Source organism: Myotis nattereri (genome assembly GCF_964212035.1).
Source record: "Myotis nattereri genome assembly, chromosome: 10".
NCBI classification, from domain to species: domain Eukaryota; kingdom Metazoa; phylum Chordata; class Mammalia; order Chiroptera; family Vespertilionidae; genus Myotis; species Myotis nattereri.
In genome coordinates this window covers 39,712,537-39,734,915 of record NC_138085.1, presented here as the reverse complement: position 1 = coordinate 39,734,915, position 22,379 = coordinate 39,712,537, and the positions used below count along the sequence as shown (strand labels likewise).

The window sequence follows — 22,379 nt, the reverse complement described above, 5'->3', positions numbered from 1 at the left end:
CTTTGCAGTGGCACACACTAACTTCAGGGTAAAGTAGTAGTGGCTGCATCTGAGCATCAAATCCTGCAATAGGAGATGAGGCCATTTCACCAGATCAATGTGAAATAGCAGATATGGTACCATAGGGAGTATTTCAAATTGTTTTTGGAAATATTGTTGCCACTGCCAATTTGACTTTTCTATTTAATTAGCTTGGACTTATTCTAATTTTCAGTATTTTTGTGTATCTGTCAGAAATTAAATGAGATTGCATTTCCCAGAGCAGAACAGCTGAAGGCAGAGCTGTTGAAACGATATACCAAAGAATACACAGAACATAATGAAGAAAAAGTGAGTATATAATAACAAAAAAGGAAATTAATTTTTCTTCTTAGGCTGTGCCCTGTGGTACTTTACTATTTTTGGCAAGTACCAGAACTCAGAAAAGTAGAATGCAAGTATTTAAGCTGAGTACTCTAACACAGATTTAGCCTGCCTGTCCACCTTTTTCCAAGCCATTTTCAAATCACTCCTGTTAGGAAGAGTCAGTTCACGCATGCGGAGGAACTCCCAGGGCGCCATCAGTGGTCTGTATCAGATGCGAGTGCACCCTGCAGGCACTTCCACATTATGTTGCAGCGCTCTGCTGAGCTCTGTTCTGGACTGATGGGGAAAACCAGCAGAGAGGCGAACAGTTATGAGGCATATATTTCTTTATTTTTTAATCCTCACTGGAGGATATTTTTTTCATTGACTGACTTTTTATTTTTATTTTTTATTTATTTATTTATTTATAAATATATTTCTTTATTGATTTCAGAGAGGAAGGGAGAAGGAGAGAGAGAGGGAAACATCAATGATGAGAGAGAATCATTGATTGGCTGCCTCCTGCACACCCCCTACTGGGGAACGAGCCCGCAACCCAGGCATGTGCCCTTGGCTGGAATTGAACCTGGGACCCTTCAGTCTGCAGGCTGACGCTCTATCCACTGAGCCAAGCCAGCTAGGGCATGACTGACTTTTTAAAAGAGACTAGAAGGGAGAAGGGAAGGAGGGAGAGTGAGAGAGAAACATCTATTAGTTGACTTCCAAATGAGCCCCAACCTGGGCTGGGAATCAAACCTGCAACCCAGGTACATGCCCTTGACTGGGAATCCAACCTGCGACCCTTTGGTACATGGGCCAACACTCTAACCACTGCTCAGTGATTTCACTGGCCAGGACTGTGAGGCATATATTTCTAAGGCACTGAGTGAGTGAAAACCTTAATGGAGGAGATTAGTACTTAATATTTCTTGTTCATTAAAAATGTCATTCTGGCCGAAACCGGTTTGGCTCAGTGGATAGAGCGTCGGCCTGCGGACTGAAGGGTCCCAGGTTCGATTCCGGTCAAGGGCATGTACCTTGGTTGCGGGCATATCCCCAGTGGGGGATGTGCAGGAGGCAGCTGATCGATGTTTCTCTCTCATCGATGTTTCTAACTCTCTATTCCTCTCCCTTCCTCTCTGTAAAAAATCAATAAAATATATTAAAAAAAAAAAAGTCATTCTGTGTTGAACTGATCACCAGAACATTTCAGAGGTTTCATTTTGGGTTAAAAATTCAATAGAAACCCCAACATAGCAGGTTTAAGTTTGGAATTGGTTCTATTTTATAGCCTTACTTGGGATCTAGAATGTATGCATGGCACAGTTAGAGAATAAAACTGTATATGATACCAGTTATGAAATGCAGACAATAAGTTGCATCAAGATTTCAGTAAAGAAAATACATTAGTTAGAGTCATTGGGAAGGGTACTGAGAGGAATGGGACATTAACTGTCCTTGAAGAATAGGTATATGGTGGCTAGATAGACGGGAGTGGGTGACTTCCATGTGTGTAGAGGTACTGAGGGAGCATGAATCCTGTGTTGGGAAATCAGGCCAGAGCAGAAGCACATTTTGGGAAGTCCCCCTGCTGAATAGCCTTATCCTCCTATTCTTTCTTTGTAGAAGAAGGAAGCAGAAGAGTCTGCCCGGAACCGGGCCATCCAGCAGGAGATGGAAAAGGAAAGACAGAGGGTAGCACAACAGAAGAAGCAACAGTTGGAGCAGGAACAGTTCCATGCCTTTGAGGAGATGATCCGGAACCAAGAACTAGAAAAAGAGCGGCTGAAAATTGTACAGGAGTTTGGGAAGGTGGACCCTGGCCTAGGCGGCCCACTGGTGCCTGACTTGGAGAAGCCCTCCCTAGATGTGTCCCCCATGGCACCGGTTGCAGCCACACAGCCTTCAGACTGTAATACAGCTGTGAAGCCTGCCAGGCCACCTGTGGTGGACAGGTCCTTGAAACCTGGAACATTGCACAGCTCAGAAAGTGAGTCCTTTTGCTCATGTCCTCTTTCATCTCTGCTGCAGCTAAACAGTGTGTCATTCTGGGGGATTCTGCCTAAAAGATGACCTTTATGATCCCACTCATTAGGCTGTGGTCACAGCTCCCATTTCATCAGTATTGCTAGACTGCATCCTGTCACACTGGCTGTATTATGAAAGTGGCCTTTTCTTAAGCCATATAATTTACCTGGATCTTGATCAGTTTTCTGAAGAAATAATAATATCCTTGAAAGTCCCACCCTCAGCTTTAAAGGGTGATACAGAGATTTGAAATGTTCAATGAACTAGAGACTACTATTGGCCCTTTGTAAAGGACACTTGAAATTTATTTTGCTTGTTTGTAGTGTGACAGCTGACTTTAAAGGGGGCCACTACTGAATTGTACTTCACCTGAAAACATTCCTGATCCTAAAGGAACTTAGTCAAGGTGATTATTGTATATAGTAGGTGATAATTCAGTCCAGCCATAAACACCATCGATAGTCTTTCTTCCTCTCACCAGTGATGGACTATCTGAGAAAGTAACAATAGCTTCACATTGATAAGTATACCTTAATTATTAGAATAGATCGTTTTGGTTAGGAATGTGCTTTCAAGTAGTCATTTAAGGAAGTCTGCTTTGCAGAAGATCCACTTAAAAGGACGATGTATGAGTGGGCCAGGGGTGCTAGACTCTGAAGCCTTGCCTTTAGGGTTTTCCCTCACATACTCGACAGACTTATCTCTCACACTGTTTCCTCATGCATATTCTATACTTTGGTCAAATTGGACTCTCATATTCCCATAACAGTCCCTGGACTATCTTATCCAAAGAGGTTTGTTAACATTTGCCCTGAACCTAAAATCTCTTTTCTTTCTCTCTGTCTTCCCTGATTTTCTTAACGTTTTCCCAGATCTTCTTCCCTTCAATAAAATTGATTCTGTTCTTAAAACTCCCAGAGCTCTTATTATCTGTAAAGGTCATTACCTGGTAGTATAGTCCTTAGTCAGTAACTAGGCTTTAACTTCTGGCCGGCTTAGGGCTTAAGTGTTACTCCTTTCTGTGTTCCCTGTGGGCTGAGCACAGAGTCTGTTTGGTAAGTGATTATTGAGTTGAAAAGACGGTGCCAAACCTTAATTCAGAATCTCAGATACCGGCATCAGACTGCCACGTGACTGCTTGGCTCCTGGTCTGACATTGTTACCTCTCCAGCGGTCCAGATCTTGCTTTTAAGTGTGCAGAAGCAGAACATCCTTTTTCACTTTTTTTTTTTTTTTTTTAATGAAAATGTGACTGTGAAAGATACCCCCTGATTTTAGCCTGCTGGCTCTCTCATGGGTTTCTCCCTGGTGTTCAGGGACTGGGTCCATGCTTGGCATTCTGAACAGGCTTATAAGCTGCTTTGTTTGCGCATGCCTTTTATGAGGACCAGAAGGATTTTTTTTGTTTTATCATTTTCACTTTCTTCTAAATTATTAAATTCAGAAGTAAGTAGTTGCCCATATTACTTTCTGTTATCTAGAATATATCCTGGTGTGTTTCTTTGAAAGGCATACCCTTTGATATTTTTATCTTAAATAAATGAGATAATTAAAATAAAAGTAAAAATTTAATTGAACAAGGAGATTATTTTTTATTCCTTTGTATTAGATGGTGACAGAATTCCGGAATAGCTCAGAAACTTTTTAAAAAATATATATTTTTATTGATTTCAGAGAAGAAGGGAGAGGGAGAAAGAGATAGAAACATCAATGATGAGAAAGAATCTCCAATCGGCTGCCTCCTGCACGCCCCCCACCAGGGATCAAACCTGCAACCCGACCAGAATCGAACCCGGGACCCCCCAGTCTGCAGGCTGACGCTCCATCCACTGAGCCAAACTGGCCAGAGCAGAAGAAACTTATTTTAAGTAGAAGTTTACCCTTGTCTTAACTTGAATGATTGAAGTCTCTCTCTTTTTCTTTTTTAAAAAATATCTTTTTATTGGTTTTTAGAGAGAGAGGAAGGGAGAGAGATAGCAAGATAGAAACATTGATGAGAGAGGAACATCATTGATCAGCTGCCTCCTGCACGCCCCCGACTGAGGATGGAGCCTTCAACCTGGGCATGTGCCCTGACTGGGAATCGAACCAGCGACCTCTTGGTTCCTGGGTTGATGCTCAACTGCTGAGCCACACCAGCTGGGCTGAAGCCTCTTTTCTTTTCTTGAAATCTTGTACTCCCAATAGCTATGGTCAGAGGTTGGAAAAGAGACTTTATAACCCTCTCTCTTCTGCCATTTAGGATGAGATTCCCTCTCACTGCCTGAAGTTGGGGGCAAAGGGGATGTGGCAGTGATAGGACATTGCTCTCCCAGGGTTGCCAACTCTGAGTGTGCTTGGGAAGTCTCTGCCCGTGGTCTCAGATATTTCCCTTTTCTCCGTTACAGCTCCTACAATTGATGGGCTGCGCCACATGGTGGTTCCCGGGAGGCTCTGCCCACAGTTCCTCCAACTAGCCAGTGCCAACACTGCACGGGGAGTAGAGACATGTGGAATTCTCTGTGGAAAACTGGTAAAAACAAATACTTTGCTGAGCTGAAACTGTTTCTTCCCCCCTTGGCCTCCTGTGGCTCTGAGAGAAGATAAACAGGGTCGGTTACTCTTTGTACCAATCCCTTTGCCCAAGGAACCATGGACAGCAGTGTAATGCAATGTCACTTTGAATTTGGTGACCATATCTGATTGATTTTCTGAGTCTCTTGAATTTAACTGATTATTTTAATGCCAGTAGTAAGAAATACCTATTTCTACACGTGGTAGGAAGATCCAGTCATTATCTGTATTCCATTTTTCAAGCACCTGCTTTATGGTAGGACCTGGGGGTATGAAATACATACGACACGTAACATGTGTCCACAGAAAGAACCCAAGCACTTTGGCAAGGTGGGAGATACATACCAAAGGTAAGTAGCATGCTGAATAGTGTGTACAATACAAGCACTAAGAACTTTGAGGAAGGAAAGAACATTGAATCCATTATTTACAGAATCCATTACTCGCTGCTGAATGAATAAGTATGAATAAATGAATGAAGTGGAATAGACTTGGACTGAGCTTTAAATGATGAGAAGGACTTAGAGAAACAGTGATAGGGAAACTCCTTAAGACATGAGCAAAGGAAGAGGAATGGTACTACATGCGGAGCTTCCTGAGAACCACCAGTAGACCCATTTCACTTCAGAGGAAATCCCCATGGGGCTGTGGGCATCTGTGACTTGGCAGAGTGCCCCCAAGAGAATGCACATGAGCAGCCAAGGTTGTGAACCACAAGATGGGGGACTCAGGGAGCAAGGTGTAGACTGGGGTGGGATGGGCCTTCGCTTATATAGGTGTTGAACTTTCCACTGCTGTGACAGAGTGAGGTTGCATAAATGCCTGGGAATCAGGATGGGCTGTTTTCTTCATTGACAGATGAGGAATGAATTTACCATCACCCACGTTCTCATCCCCAAGCAAAGTGCTGGGTCCGATTATTGCAACACGGAGAACGAAGAAGAGCTTTTCCTCATACAGGATCAGCAAGGCCTCATCACACTGGGCTGGATTCATGTAAGCAATGCCGCGCGCTCGGGTCAGTCCCTTCTCTCACGATGTTGTAAACATACTGCCAGTTTTTTTCTTAGAACAAAGTGAATCGCATTCAGATTTTTTAGATGATTGTGTCTCCTTCCCTTGGATGCACACTCGACTTCCCTAGCATACTTGACTGCTTGTGCTCCAGCATTGATTTCTGGGAACTACTTAGGGCTTTAAAATTTTTTAATTAGTTAATTATTATTATTTTTTTAATAAAAATGAACTTGTTTTCTTAATGTCCCAGATTTCTTGTGAGTGTGAATGGTGATGGCCTAGAATATAAGTGGATATGGGCTATGCCTATTTCGTACATAGTCTATATGTTCCTAGAAGTATAGAGCTCAGAATATTTTAAATGAGCCAAGGAAGTTCATTCAGATGTTTGCATTTGGTTTTTCTTAAAGCAGCCTATACCTTTTTGTAAACCAGAAGGGCCACCAATATAGGTGATTTTCAAGTGTCTGCATATCTTATGTAATCTTTTGGTAATATTCAGGTAAAATAAAATTCTAAAAATTATTTCTTAATTTTTCTTTCTTTTTTTTTTTTTTTAAATATATTTTATTGATTTTTTACAGAAAGGAAGGGAGAGAGATAGAGAGCCAGAAACATCGATGAGAGAGAAACACCGATCAGCTGCCTCCTGCACATCCCCCACTGGGGATATGCCCGCAACCCAGGTACATGCCCTTGACCGGAATCAAACCTGGGACCCTTCAGTCCACAGGCCGACGCTCCATCCACTGAGCCAAACCGGTTTTGGCCTTTCTTTTCCTTTTCAATTCCTCACTCTCAGACCAGGCTGCTTTTCATGCTGTGTGCCAGGGTTACATACGAACAAGTCAGCTCACTTCAGGATTTGGGAAGATGACTCATACTTGTATGTTAGAATTTGGGAAATACTCACCTGGGAGGCATTCCCATGTGCCTCTGTCCTGTATTCAGTTTAAGTACATAAATATTTGCCTTCCATTGTGTATCCCCATTGGATAAAAAACTTATTTCTTATCTGCCTGGGGTTATAGATTTAAGTAAGATATGATTCTGGTTTCATGAAGGAAATTAGACACATAGACAAGTTATAATTCTTCACATGAGGCAGAATGGGCCAAGTGCCTTGAGCAAAGAGAGCCCTGTGGAATTCAGAGGAGGGAGGGATCACTTGGTATGATTTCCTAGAATTTTGACAAGATGGGCCAAGGGAGAGTTCTGTATGGAAGGGGAGGCATTGGAATAGGCAGGCGGTGCCTGGAGCTTTGAGTGTCCAGTTTGCTGGAGTTTATGGTTCATGCCAGGAAATGGTGGTAGATAAGCTTTAACGTGATACATTGGGTAGACAAGCAGAATAGTTCTCCTTTTTAGTAAGAAGAGACTCCTAAAGGTGTTTTTTTTTCTGTATTTGTGATTCTTCTTTTATTAACATAGTTGACATATAATATATTCATTTCAGGTGTACAGTATGAATTTACATCTGAGTAGAGCAAACCATACTTTCGAAAAATTAAAATAAAAGCAGTTTTAAGATAAGTTGAGGCAGAGAGATTATTTAAGAGATTCGTGTGGTGATGAAATCTAATTATGAGAGCTAGGATGATAGCATTGTGCTTGGGTAGGAGGAGATGAATGTAGGATTTCAGAGGATGTGGGGAATGAGTAAGAGGATGATGAGTAAAGGTCAGTGATGACTTAGAGATTTGGGGCCTGACTCGTGGGAGTGGCAGTGATCATCTCATAAGCAGAAACCGGGCTCCAGGAGGAGAACTTACTTTGGAAGTGGAATAAATGGTGTTCAGTCTGAGCATGTTGAATGGAAGGTACTAGTGAGACATTAAATCGGTGGAGATAGTTATCAGGCTATTGGAAATGTGGCTGGGGCTTGGGAGCAAGGCCAAGGCAGAAATATCTGGGAACCTCTTCATAGAGCTGATCTTGGAAGTCTAGGAACTGGAGGAGAGTGGGGAACAAGAAAAGATTCGCTGGAAGCCTTGGAGACAGGCTACCTAGAGGGACATAGGAAATAGGCAGTAATGAAGCAAAGAGATGTCAGAGAAAGATGAGTGTAGTGCCAAGACACAGAAACCAAAGGAGGAGGAACATTTTAAGAAGAAACTTCAGGCCCAGCCTGCATGGCTCAGTGGTTGAGCATTGACCTATGAACCAGGAGGTCACAGTTAGATTCCTGGTCAGGGCACAGGCCCGGGTTTTGGGCTGGATCCCCAATGTGGGGCGTGCAGGAAGCAACCAGTCAATGATTCTCATCATTGATGTTTCTCTCTCCCTCTCCCTTCCTCTCTGAAATCAATAAAAATATATTAAAAAAACAACAACACAGAAAAAGAAGAAATTTCAGGATGTTAACTATGTCACATGCTGCAGAGAGCTCTAGAATGATGAAGACCTGGATGAGCCTGTTGGATTTGGGGAAGTCACTGGTGACCTCAATTTAATTGGTTTTAGGCAGCAGTGGGAGTAGATTATAAAGGCTGAAGGAGTAATGGGAATGGAGGTTATGCTGATAGTGAAATGCACACCACATTTTTGAAGAGCCTAGCCCTAAAGGAAAGGAAAGAGGGGGGATTCCTAGTGGCTTCAGGAGTGGCCAGGTCAAGAGAAGATTTGCTTGATTTATAGTTCAGTATGAAGGACTTGAATATGAGTTTTGGTTTGATTTTGTTTTTTTAAACCTTTACATTTGAAATATAATATATATAAGAAAGTACATAAACTAAATTATGAACCATTTAACAAACATCTATGTACACAAACTACAAGAAATAGAACATTGTTCAAGAAATAGAGCCTGGCCGGCGTAGCTCAGCAGTTAAGCATCGACCCATGAGCCAGAAGATCAGGGTTCGATTTCTGGTCAGGACACATGCCTGGGTTTTCGGGCTAGATCCCTAGAAGGGGCGTGCAAGAGGCAGCCAGTTGATGATTCTCATCATTGATGTTTCTCGCTCTCCCTCTCTCTGAAATCAATAATTTTTTTTTTTTAAAGAAATAGAACATTGCCAGAAGCATGCTCCCACCCCCACACCTTGTCTCCTGCCCAGTCACACTTCCTCCTCTCCTGACTTTTTTGGAAATCCTTGTCTTTCTTTATAGTTTTACCACCTAAATGTGTATTCATAATGAGATATTTAGTTTTGCCTGGTTTTGAACTTTATATAAATAGAATTATACTAGCATAATATGTATTCTTTTGTGTCTGGCTTCTTTTGCTCAACATTTTTAAGGTTTGTTTCCATTCTTGCCTGTTAGTTGTCTGATTGTGTTTTTCACACCAGTGAGCCAGTGGAGGAGATTTTAGAGGGCAGGAAAGGAGCAAATCAAAACTATAGAGGTAGGAAAGTACCAAATCAAAACTAAACAAAGGACATTCATCTTCATACAGGAGAGAAAACACTCATTCCTCTGAGACAGAATTGAAGGCAGAGAGAAAGAAACAGATTTTAAACAAATTCTCAGCCAAAGATATGTTTTTTTTAAATAAATTGATTTTTAGAAAGGGAAACATCGATGTGAGAGAGAAACATCAGTCAGTTGCCTGACCAGGGATTTAACCCGAAACCTAAGTATGTGCCCTGATTAGGAATCAATCCTGCAACCTTTTGGCATATTGGGCAGTGCTCCAACCAACTGAGCCACCTTGCCAGGGCAGAGAAAATTTTGAGGTTATATTTGCAGGGGTTAAGGAAAGTCAGTTTAGGTGATCTTGATTTCAACAAGGTTGGAGTCTAGAGTCACCCCAGTGAGAAGAGACAGGGGTTTAAGAAGTGGGGGAGATGGGAGAAAGTCTGGAATAATTACTGTTTAGGACTTCAGAAAGAACTTAACGGCAAATGAACAAAAGGATTTCTAATATCAGTGAGGCCCCAGGTAGGAACAAATTTAGATCCTAAATTGATAGCATTTCCTCCATGATATTTCTGTCCCATCCCTTCCTAACTTGGGATTAAAAATAAACAAAAGCAGACCATAAGTGTGCTCAGATCTTACAGTTAGCAAGAGGAAAATGCAAAAGATCCAACCTGCAACTCAGGTACGTACGTGCCCTTGACCAGGAATGGAATGCTCTAACCACTGAGCACACCAGCCAGGGCAACACAAGGTTTTTATTTAGTTTAACAAAAGAAAATGCCAGCAACAAACCAGTTCTCTGTATGGTCATGTATTGATCACCAGCTATTGTGGAACCCCAAGCCTAATATTCAAGCTCTCCTCCACCTGGTCTCAGACTGACTTTGCTAGCAGTGCTCTCCTGTGGCTGCTCTGCTCCCATCCAGGCGCCCAGGCTGCCTCAGTGTCCACTCTCCTTGCTCATTTCTGTTCCTTCGCTCTATTGAAACTCAATTGTGAAGGGAAGGAGAGAGAGAAGGCACAGTAGTTAGAGGGAAACAGTGGCTCAAGGCAAGGTTTTTTTGGTTTTGTTTTAATCTTCACTCAAGGATATTTTTTCCATTGCTTTCCATTGGAAGGGAGGGAGAGAGAGGGAGAAACATTATTGTGAGAAAGACACACATCAATTGGTTGTTTCCCACATGAGCCCCAACTGGGGGTGGGGATCCAACCTGCAACCCAGGTACATACCTGCCCTTAACCAGGAATGGAATGCTCTAACCCAGGGGTCCTCAAACTACAGCCCGCGGGCCACATGCAAATACAAATACTGTATTTGTTCCCATTTTGTTTTTTTACTTCAAAATAAGATATGTGCAGTGTGCATAGGAATTTGTTCATAGTTTTTTTTTTTAAACTATAGTCCAGCCCTCCAACAGTCTGAGGGACAGTGAACTGGCCCCCTGTTTAAAAAGTTTGAGGACCCCTGCTCTAACCACTGAGAACACCAGCCAGGGCAAGGCAAGGTTTTTTTATTTAGTTTAACAATTACTTATTGAGCCCCTGATATGTGTCTCTATATTGTCTCTCTGGTTAACCCAGCTTTAGAATGGAGGTCTGGATCGGCCTGTGTAGGCCTCATTCGTTCCCGTTAGAATTCCTGGCTCTGAGAAGATCTGACTTTGGGTGGTGGGCACGTGATGCAATGTACACATCTTTTAACATATAAACCCATACCTGAAACCTACGTGTTCATATTGACCAATGTTACCCCAATAAATTTAATTTTTAAAAAAAAGAATTTCTGGCTCTAACCATGGGATAAAATGTGTTGGTACAGGCCATTTGTCCTTAGCAGTCTATAGGATCATATTATTATCAGGTAGAAACTGTTTTTCCCTTGTCATCACCAAAATCCATACCCGCCCTGTGAAGATCTGTGTGTGGTTTCCTGTCAGCATCCAGCTAACACATTCCTGTCCTGCAGACCTCTTCCACAGTGTTCTGTGGAGTGGTGCTTCTCAGACAAGGTGGCACAGAGAATCATTTAATGAGCTGTTTTTATTTATTTTTTTATTATATATTTATTTTTAATCCTCACCTGAGAATATTTTTTCCATTGATTTTTTTTTTTTTGAGAGAGAGAGTGTGAGGGAGGAGGAGTGGGGGGAGAGAGAAATACCGATATGAGACACATCGATTGGTTGCCTCCCGCTCACACCCAACTAGGGCTAGGGATTGAACCAGCAATCCTTTGGTCCGTAGGCTAGCACTCTAACCACTGAGGACCCAGCCAGGGCTAATGAGCTTTTTAAAAAAACAGAAGTTTTTCTCAGGATGGATGTTTCTAGGGGTGGAGCACAGGGGCCTGTGCTTTCGACAAGCTCCTGAGGAGCTTCATTTTTTGCACAGCGGGTTTGAAAACACCGGTCAAATATACTTACTGATTTTCTGTGCTTTTCTGTTAGTGAAGGTTGGTGGACTTTTTGAGTCATACTGGGTCTTTCTTTTTCTTTCTTGTTATTTAAAATCACACCCCCTCAAAGGTGAACATATATCATTATATGGTTGTTCATTTATGTACAAAGAATATGCTTAATTAAACAAATAATTGAGAACAAATGAGATAAACTGAATGTACATTTAGATGGTGTTCTAACTTCACATTTCAATATTGTGGTCCTTTTCCGACACAAGACAGGTTCCTTTGTGTGACTTACCTGTCACCCCTGCCTCTATATCCTTGGAGGATATGCTTTATCACTGGACAGCCTTTGCCCCTTTTGCCTTTAGAGCCCCAGACTCATGTTTGACCTTTTAACACCTCTGTCAGGAAGGAGAATCACTCGTCTAACTGGTTAAGTCCTTGACTTCTACCATGTGGAAGTATTGTTGGGCAGCTGTTCCATCTATTCCAGGACGGATGACTCTCACTGTGCAGAGAGGGCCTGTGAGGAGTTAAATAAGTCTTGATGGTCAATTAGAAATTATGAGTCTCTTCACATACTCACGTTAAACAACAGTTGTTTACATTGCTGGAAAAGAAATTCATTACCATGAACTTCAGGTGTTCCCCTCATGGCTGCAATGGCTTTGAACTTGAGAAGGAGACTGTGGCCACTAGCTGCTGAGGACTATTTGACTCTACCTTCCTGCATGGGCCAGGGTTAGCCGTGAATTCTCATTGAGGGCGTCTCTGACTTTTTTTCTCTTCTCAGACTCATCCCACACAGACTGCCTTCCTCTCCAGTGTTGACCTGCACACTCACTGCTCCTATCAGTTGATGTTGCCGGAGTCAATAGCCATTGTTTGCTCCCCTAAGTTCCAGGAGTAAGTACATAGGACATGGTGGGGGGGGGGGGCATTACAAGGAGGCAGTGGAGGGAAGCCTCAGAGGAAAGGGTCTCTATCCCTAAGACCTTGTTCTCTATAAAACATATAGATTGTGGTATTAATTGGCTGTTCTAAGAGGCTTCCTCTTAGGCTCCATATCCTGATAAACCTGGTACACTTGTTTGAAAAGATATCCAAGCAACAGCTTAGGTGCTTTTCTTTTCTTTTTAATATATTTTTATTGATTTCAGAGAAGAAGGGGGAAATATCAATGATGAGAGAGAATCATTGATCAGCTGCCTCCTGCATGCCCCCTAGTAAGGATTGAATCCGCAACCCAGGCATGTGCCCTTGACCAAAATCAAACCTGGGACCCTTCAGTCCACAGGCTGACGCTCTATCCACTGAGCCAAACCAGCTAGGGCTAGGTCAGCTAGGGCTAGGTCCTTTTCTAAGAAAAGGACATAAGAAATTTGAAGTGTTTGACTTGAAGCAATAGGAATTTTAAGAGATTTTATGTCAGATTAGAGAATTTCAAAATCAAACATTATCTCAATGTTAACTTCTTTTTCATTCTAAATCCTGTTATTTACTGTGAATTCCCCTAGCAAACGAGTGTGGTGGCAGTGATGACTCATTCTCTAACTCTGATTCATTCACCAGAGAAGAGACTTACCAGCCAGTATACTTCTGAGGTGGTCTCAAAATGAGCTCTGCCCTGCTGTGTGTGTGTGTGTGTGTGCGTGTGTTAGGGATTGGGGGGCCACATTTGCTTGATTCTGGGTCTGCTTTTTCTTTTTCCAGAACTGGATTCTTTAAACTAACTGATCATGGACTAGAGGAGATTTCTTCCTGCCGCCAGAAAGGATTTCATCCACACAGCAAGGATCCACCACTCTTCTGTGTATGTATCTACATAGAATGATTCGGGGCTGTGCCTCAAGCAGAGAAGACAGTCAGAGCTGATGAGGTGCATTGCCTTTCTGACCCACATAGAAGATTAGCCTTATCACCTATCTTCCCAAATCTTCCTAATACATGGGAGGCAGTGTGGGATGGAAACAGATTGGAGTCTTAGCTCTGCTTCTTAAGAACCATGTGTCTTTGATCAGGCCACGTAACCTTCTTGCGCCTCACCTTTCTACCTCTAAATGGGGATGATAATAATAATCCCTGCTTTATAGAGTTATTGAGAGGGTTAAATGAGATAATATGCAGAAAATACCTAGTGCAGTAAGCTGGCTTATTAACTGTTAGTTTTTTTTCTTTATCAATATCAGTTGCTAGGCCTATCTATATATATAAAAGCCTAAGCAACCGTCAACCATTCGACCATCTGACTAGTAGCTATGATGCACAATGACCACCAGGGGGCAGACGCTCTGACTGGTAGCTACGACGCATACTGACCACTAGGGGGCAGGTGCTCAATGCACCCGGAACCAGAGAGGAGGAAGCCCGATTCCGGGGTGTGTCACCCAAGAACCACCCTCTCGCAATCTGGGACCCCTCGGGGGATGTCGTAGAGCAGATTTTGGCCTGATCCCTGCAGGCCAGGCCAAGGGACCTCACCTGTGCACGAATCTGTGCACCATGCTTCTAGTACTTCAATAAGAGATTTGAAATCATAGGAAAAAAGCCACAATAAGTAAAGTATATTTGATTCTGGAATTTTACTTAGATAATAGGGACTTTATGACCTTCTTTTTTTTTACAGAGAGGAAGGGAGAGAGATAGAGAGTTAGAAACATCGATGAGAGAGAAACATCGATCAGCTGCCTCCTGCACATCTCCTACTGGGGATGTGCCCGCAACCCAGGTACATGCCCTTGACCGGAATCGAACCTGGGACCCTTCAGTCCGCAGGCCAACGCTCTATCCACTGAGCCAAACCAGTTTCGGCCTTTATGACCTTCTTAGGAAGTTTTTCCCCTAAGTTGAATTCTGTGAATAAAAAGTTTCAGTTGCTGATAAGTTCAATGTGTTGCAGTATGCCCCTCTACTGTGATAGTGTCACTCCGCTCCATGCTGGGCATGGAGTGTTATTTCTTTAGGGTTCATTGACAGTGACCAATCTGGAAAAGAGACTCAGAACATTGTCATATAAAGAGAACTGGGGGTGTTTAGAAGAGAAACTCCAGGGAGAATCTGAGAACTGTCTTTACTGTTAGAAGAACTGTTGTATAAAAAGATATTGGGTGTATTTCTTATGACTCAGAACTAAAACTTAGACCTCATGGAATGACAGTTTTCAGCTGAGAATGAGAACAACTTTCTGACAGATCTATAAGAAAAAAATAGCTTAGTCTGTGGAATTGTGTACCTGAAACCTGTATGATTTTGTTAACCAGTATCACCCCAATAAATTCAGTTAAAAGGAAAAAAATATTAGGTTAAAAATCCTTAAAGTATAGGTTAGAAAAACAGGTTAGTCCACCTTGGAAAGTAATAAATGTCTAGGGTCCAGGATGTTAAAACAGAGGCTGTGCAATCCCCCAAAATGTCCAGGTTTTCAGTTATGAAGACCCCTTTTGCATGCCAAAAGGGAGCATTCCCCATTTTAAAGGAGGAGTGCTTTATTTTCTGATTGACATAGTGACCCAAAAAACGGCAATGAAGTCAGCAATTCTTTTAGGTAAACATATACCTTTTGAATGACTCTAGAGCAGCCGTGGGCAAACTACGGCCCGCGGGCCGGATCCGGCCCATTTGAAATGAATAAAACTAAAAAAAAAAAGACCATACCCTTTTATGTAATGATGTGTACTTTGAATTTATATTAGTTCACACAAACACTCCATCCATGCTTTTGTTCCGGCCCTCCGGTCCAGTTTAAGAACCCATTGTGGCCCTCGAGTCAAAAAGTTTGCCCACCCCTGCTCTAGAGTATAGATACATTTGAAAAATAAACAAGGATAGATAGGCCCATGTTGGAAGTAATGATTCCTAGACCCTTTACTGTAACTGCCAGTTAAGTAGCAATCTGGCTTCCAAACTGGGAACCACTAGCCAGAATGAGCATTGTTAAGTAAGAAACTTTAAAAAATGACTTCAGAATGTTCCAGGACTTCCCCTTTCTTTCTTTTTTTCTGTTACAGAGCTGCAGCCATGTGACTGTTGTGGACAGAGCAGTGACCATCACAGACCTGCGATGAGATTTGACCCAAACACCTGTCAAGAACTATAAAACCGCATCAGTGTACTGTAGCCCATTAATTTAAACTTTCCATAAAGTTCTGGAGGCTTTTTTAGGCAGAATAGAAAGTGAGTATCACCTGGGAGAGAACTCTTTCTATTTCTGATTTGAAAAGAAATATTTGAATATATATTTTTAGGCAAGTCTGGAAAATAGCACAATCATGCTAAAGCAACTTTTCAGTCTGCCTGTAACTAAGAAATTAACTTGAAAGAAGGGTATAGTGAACACTAATATACTCTTTGTTCTAGATTCCCCAATTGTTAACATTTTTTTCTTTCAGCTCTCCTAATTTCTCTGCCAACTTGTTTATTGTTTACCTTTGGACTAATTAAGGGCATCTTTGCAGAAATTTGGAAGCCATTCAGAAAATCTCTGGGTTTTTGTGTGGTTTATGGCAATGTTAATAAAGTTTATTATGAGAGCTAGGGACAGCTCCCTGTGTCTGACCAGATGGTGAACTTGACAACCCTGAAGGATGATTTTGTTGGGAATTACTAATATGTTATTTAACAAATATTTCAGGATATTTTTTCCTCTACAATAAAAAGCAATTAACTTATTTGTTCATGTGTGCTCTAGAGCAATCTGTTTGATCAAGCTTCGTCTGAACAGGCTGACTAAAAGGTCTAGTTTTAGGGAATATGAAATTTGAGATGTGCTGCTGTGCAGGTGTGTCCCAGTTCACCTTTAATTGTTCTGTGTTTCTTGTCTACCTGTTGCCATCACCCAGGGCTGTGAAGTCATCTGTGCATTTTGGTGCTGTCTCAACTTCCTCCCTAGGTCCTAAAAGCTTTCAGATGACGATAATAGAGCCTTTATTTGGAGTTCCAGGTTACACTCCACGTAAATGATTGCATTCCCGTGCCCGCCCCCCCCCCCCTACCAATTTTTTGTGTTGATTATTCTTTTCTGAGTTGGGCAACATTTAGGAAGGTGTTTAAAGCTGCAATTGATCCTGTGCTTTTCTTTCTATGAGCTTGTGTTCTAAGGTGGCCTGGAAGTGATGGTATTGTTTGTGACCCTCAGGTGGGGGCAGAAGAGTAAATAGTTTGGATAGGAGAGGAGTGGTTTTTTTTAAATATCAAAATTCTGTAGTGGAAAGTCTGCAAATGTATGAAGTTTTGCTTCATTTGAAAATTTTATGTCCTGAATATGTTCAGTGTTTATCATTTAGTTTAGTGGTTGCGGAACTTTTCTCCTAAAAGCCAACTCTCTCTATTCTTGTTCTTCTATTGGGTTCTTAACCTGCGGGATATTGGAAATGATTTCTCCTGCAGTTCTAGCGTGGGTAGGAATGTGGGGCCAAGTGAGGAAGCGAGAGTGCCTCGCCTGTTACTATCCCCCTTTCCCTGTGTGGCCCTGAGGCAGCCTGGACTGCTCTGCCTTGCCCTAACAGTCCTGCTGTTGCCTGGTCCTGTACAGTGAATATGCATACATTTTGAATAATGATCTTAAAGTTTATACAATTTAAAAATTAATAAGTTAATCATAGAAGGTTACCCTTTAGAAGGTAAAAGAAGGAAAGCATGAGAAAATAAATACATATATAATCATTTGTCTTTATTTAGAAATGAATGATAATGCGATATCACAAATTAAAACTTCTGGAATTTCTACATATTGTAGAGAAGGGAATTTAGATGCTTTAATTATTTAATAAGAAAGAATCAAAAGAAATGAATGAAGCATTTGCTTCAAATTACAAAAAAGAATATTGAAATATATGAGGAAAGCCAAGAAGAGAGAAATATTAAAGCCTATATTACTGAATTTAAAAATAGGAGAATTGGCCCTAACCGGTTTGGCTCAGTGGATAGAGCATCGGCCTGTGGACTGAAGGGTCCCAAGTTCGATTCTGGTCAAGGGCATATACCTTGGTTGTGGGCACATCCCCAGTGGGAGGTGTGCAGTAGGCAGCTGGTCAATGTTTCTCTCTCATCGATGTTTCTAACTCTCTATCCCTCTCCCTTCCTCTCTGTAAAAAGTCAGTAAAATATATTTTTTTTAAAAAAAGGAGAATTGGTAGATAAGTTCATAATGTCATTCTTTTAAAAAAAAAACAAAACAAAAAAAACCAATAAAATTGCCAAAGACAGAAAAAAAACTAGAAATGAACAAGGAGATACAACAAATGCATGTTACAAGAAAGTTCTACATATAATTAGGCTATTTAATTTGCTACACAATGAAATAGATGGCTTTCTAGTAAAAAAATAATTATGCATGTGAATGAAACCACAATTATCTTAAATAAAAGACTAAAAAATCAATATTAATGAAGTGGAAAAAAGTGTGCAGGTATTATCTCCTGAGGCTTTTATGAGTGAATTCTTTCCAACTTTCAAGAAACAGATCATCCTTATGCCATTTTTTATTGTAAAAAGAAATCACATAATTTAAAATTTGCCATATTAATCTTTTTAAGTGTAATGTTCAGTAGTGTTAAGTTTACTCACATTATTGTGAAACCAATCTCCAACACTTTTCATCTCACAATACTGAAACTCTGTACCCATTGAACAACATCTCCCTTTTCCTCCTTTCCTAGCCTCTGGCAACTATTCTTCTCTTTTCTGTCTCATAGAATTTGACTTCTTTAGATATTTCATATAAGTGGAATCACACAGTATTTATCTATTTGTGACTTGCTTATTTTATTTAGATAATGTCCCAGGATTCATCTGTGTTGTAGCATGTAAAAATTTCCTTCTTAAGGCTGAATAATCCATTGTATCTATACAACACATTTTGTTTATCCATTCATCCCACAGTTGACAACTGGGTTGTGTCCACTTCTGGTTATTGTGAATAGTGCTGCTGTGGACATGAATGTATAAATATCTCTTGCTGTTTTAACTACTGTAGATAATAGGAAACAAGAAAAGCAACCTAATTCATTTTTGTGAGCATACCTAATAAATCATGCACACACACATACACACGCTTCACACCATTTTCAATAACATAGATGCAAAACTCCTAAATGAAGCACTAACAAATTTATTAATAGTGTGAAAGAATAATGTATCAAAACTGCCAGCATTTATTGTGCATCTGCATTTAGAACTTGCCCCTAACCCCCAGCTAGTAAGTGGCAGACTGGGAAGGCAGCCCAGATCTGCCTGACACCAGAGCCCCGGATGCACATGGTTTGTTGAGAAGGTATTGATGGCCCCATAAAATGCTTCCACTGATACAGTACATCACAGAACTAGGTCAAAGGAAAATAACAGACCTGAGAGTCTCTCGTAGATAGTAAAGTATTTGAAGATGAAAATTGACATTTATTCTTTTTTTTCAAGAGAGAAAGGGAGAGAGAGACAGAGACAGAGACAGAGACAGAGAAAGAGAAACATCAGTGATGAGAGAGAATCATTGACTGGCTGCCTCCTGCACACCGCCCCCCACTGGGGATCGAGCCCACAACCCAGGCATGTGGCCCTGACCAGGATCGAACCTAGGACCCTTCAGTCCGCAGGTGGGCACTCTATCCACTAAGCCAAACCAGCTAGGGCTTATTCTTTACTTTTAAAACTCCTCTAATAAGTTAGGAAAGAAAGAAGCTTCATTAACATTATAAAATATATTTTCTGAAACAACACCCAGCATAATTTTTTTTCTTGCACAGGGGCCACACTAATCTTCTCTATATCATTCCAATTTTAGTATATGTCCTGCCGAAGCCAGCACCCCAGCATCATTTTTTTTTAAATATATTTTATTGATTTTTTACAGAGAGGAATGGAGAGAGATAGAGAGTTAGAAACATCGATGAGAGAGAAACATCGATCAGCTGCTTCCTGCACATCTCCCACCGGGGATGTGCCCGCAACCAAGGTACATGCCCTTGACCGGAATTGAACCTGGGACCTTTCAGTCTGCAGGCCGAGGCTCTATCCACTGAGCCAAACCGGTTTCGGCCCCAGCATCATTTTTAATAAAGAAGTAATATTGTCAGGAACAGACCCATCCTAACTACTGTTAATTCAGCAGAGCCCTGAAAGGATCATCTACTAGGCACTATGAGGAAGCAGGATAAAGAATTTACTACTGGAAAGGAGACATAGCTTTTGGAGGCAAACTAAGCATCTACCTAGAAATCTGAAGGAAATCATGAAAAACAGACCTTACTTCCCTGGCTGGTGTGCCTCAGTGGTTTAGTGTCAACCCATGAACCAGGAGGTCATGGTTTGATTCCTGGTTAGGGCTCATGCCGAGGTTGCTGGCTTGATCCCCAGTGGGGGGCAGCTGATGAATGATTCTCTCTCATCATTGATGTTTCTATTCCTCTCTCTTTCTGAAATCAATAAAAATATATTTTAAAAAATAAGCATTTCCCTGAATACCAGTGAAGTTAGAAATATTTTTTTAAAAATTGGGGGAAATTTTATTACCAGATAGCTCTTATTATAAACCTATAAGTTAAAATACTATCATACTGGTGGAGGGCTAGACTGAGTATGTGCAAACTTCATTGCTGAAGGAGATAAAACTTAAAGAGATTAAGTGGTGGAAGCCCACAGAACTATAAATGAGTTGTCTCAGACCTCCAAACCACATTCTTAACCACAATGCAATACTGCCCTCCTAAAACATACAGAGATACATGCATTAGTAAAACCTGTGAGAAATGAGTACACCAAAATGTTAATATTAGTTATCTGTAGGTGATGGAATTATGGCATGATCTTTTTTTCCCCTGTATACTTTGAATTTTCCAAATATTCTACAGAGAACACTTTTATAATTGGACAGAAAGGACAATTCTCCTATTTTCAGAAACCAAAGCCCCACTGCCTCTTCAGTGTGGGAGTCCAGCCAAGACCTTGCTCTTGGACAGCATCAGTGAAAGGGCCTTGGGAATGCTCCTGGGCTCAGCAGCGAGGCCTGTCATATATGGAAACCTTCCATGGGGATGACCTCACCACTGGAATTTATGCAACATAAACCCTGCCTGTGAGAGCCAGTAGAGATCGCGCACAAAAACCTGGAGGGTGAAGCGCCGAGAAAGAACTGACCTAATGAGAGAGCTGTGGCCTTACGACCTGAAGAAGTCCAGTGTACCCACCAGGCATAGCCAGTCTCTGTGACCAGTTCCTGGGGAAGGATTACTTTTCCCTACCTCAACCTCCTCCAGATAAAGAGCTCCCACCATGGCCCAGGGTTATTTCTTTATCCTGGGCCTGAGTGAGAACATAAGATGTTACTGTTGTTGGACACACGGTAATGGGTTATTGGTGATGAAAGAAGTAGAAATATCTCCTGGACTGAAAAAAGAAGAGACCATTCTTAGCTATTCCCTTCATTCTTTTTAATTAGCTTCCCCACCGTGGTAACCTTGTTTTTTTGTGTGTTTTTTTTTTCATTAACCTCACCCACCCGAGGATATTTTTGCATTGATGTTGAGAGAGAGAGAGAGAGAGAGAGATATTGGTTGCCTCCCACATGTGCCCCACCAGGGCCGGCATCAAACCTGTAACTGAGGTACATGCACTTCCTTGGAACTGAACCCAGGACCCTTCAGTCTGTGAGCCGATGCTCTATCCAATGAGCCAAACCAGGTAGGGCCTCACTCCATCTTTTAAAAAGCCAACAGGATTGCCCTAGCCAGTTTGGCTCAGTGGATAGTGTGCCAGCCTGCGAACTGAAAGGTCCCAGGTTCGATTCCTGTCAAGGGCACATGCCCGGGTTGTGGGCTCGATCCCCAGTAGGGCGCATGCAGGAGGCAGCGGATCCATGATTCTCTCTCATCATGGATGTTTCTATCTCTCCCTCTTCCTTCCTCTCTGAAATTAATAAAAATATATTAAAAAAAGCCAACAGTTCCATCAAAATATGATCCAGCCATCTACAGCGCTGGCCCCTTTACCACATGGAACAGCTCTTAACACGCCGGCCCATCTTACTTAAGCATCTGCGTCTAGAATTTCTCTCACTCAGTATTGACAGCATTAGAGACAAAAAGTCCCCATGAGTGCTTTATTTAGCTCAAGTTTGAAGAATTGTCTGGGCATTGAAGGACCGTAAGTGGTCTCTCAACTGGCCTCACATGTATAAAAATTGGGGTTGTCAGTTGTGTCAGGAGCTGGAGGAAGCGAACTTCCCAGGTGTTATTGAGCTGTTGGCCGCACACAAACTCACTTTCCAGGGGAGCTGCTTCCACACCCCCTCCGGAGTCCGCCCTGGTCGCTGGACTCCATTCTCAGCACGAGGTGTTAGCAAAGTAACATATTCTTAAGACAGTGAAAAATGGTGTCTGCACTTGAACTTTCATGAGGTCCCGAGTGGCCTCTTCCTATTTCTGGTTTCTCACATCGTCTTCACTGGGCTTGTTCAAGGTTATTTTGGCTACCCAAGAATTCTTACGCCAAATGTAGGAAAAGCAGGACCTGCATTTGTGGCAACGTTTTGAAATTCAGACTCATTTTAAATTATTTGCATTATGTTGTTATGAGAGAACCTTCCCTTCAGAACGCAAGTGATGCTTCCAATAGTCCTCAGCTCAAGGCACACTGCAAGTGTATTTCCCCCCCTCAGCACTCGGAGAGGGTGTGATGC

The 22,379-nt window shown here is 41.7% G+C and overlaps 1 protein-coding gene across 2 annotated transcripts in view; it reads left to right on the top strand.

Annotated features, from left to right (window-relative positions):
• STAMBP (STAM binding protein) overlaps nucleotides 1-17,332 on the top strand; it is a 29,532-nt gene extending 12,200 nt beyond the window's left edge. For both annotated transcript variants that reach the window (XM_081101619.1, XM_081101618.1), the window contains exons 4-10: nucleotides 235-330; nucleotides 1,972-2,335; nucleotides 4,761-4,885; nucleotides 5,785-5,922; nucleotides 12,507-12,619; nucleotides 13,427-13,526; nucleotides 15,721-17,332. In XM_081101619.1, coding sequence (XP_080957745.1) covers nucleotides 235-330; nucleotides 1,972-2,335; nucleotides 4,761-4,885; nucleotides 5,785-5,922; nucleotides 12,507-12,619; nucleotides 13,427-13,526; nucleotides 15,721-15,777 — 993 coding nt within the window. In that variant the 3' untranslated portion in view covers nucleotides 15,778-17,332. The remainder of the gene's footprint in view (nucleotides 1-234; nucleotides 331-1,971; nucleotides 2,336-4,760; nucleotides 4,886-5,784; nucleotides 5,923-12,506; nucleotides 12,620-13,426; nucleotides 13,527-15,720) is intronic.
• The last annotated feature ends 5,047 nt before the right edge of the window (nucleotides 17,333-22,379 follow it).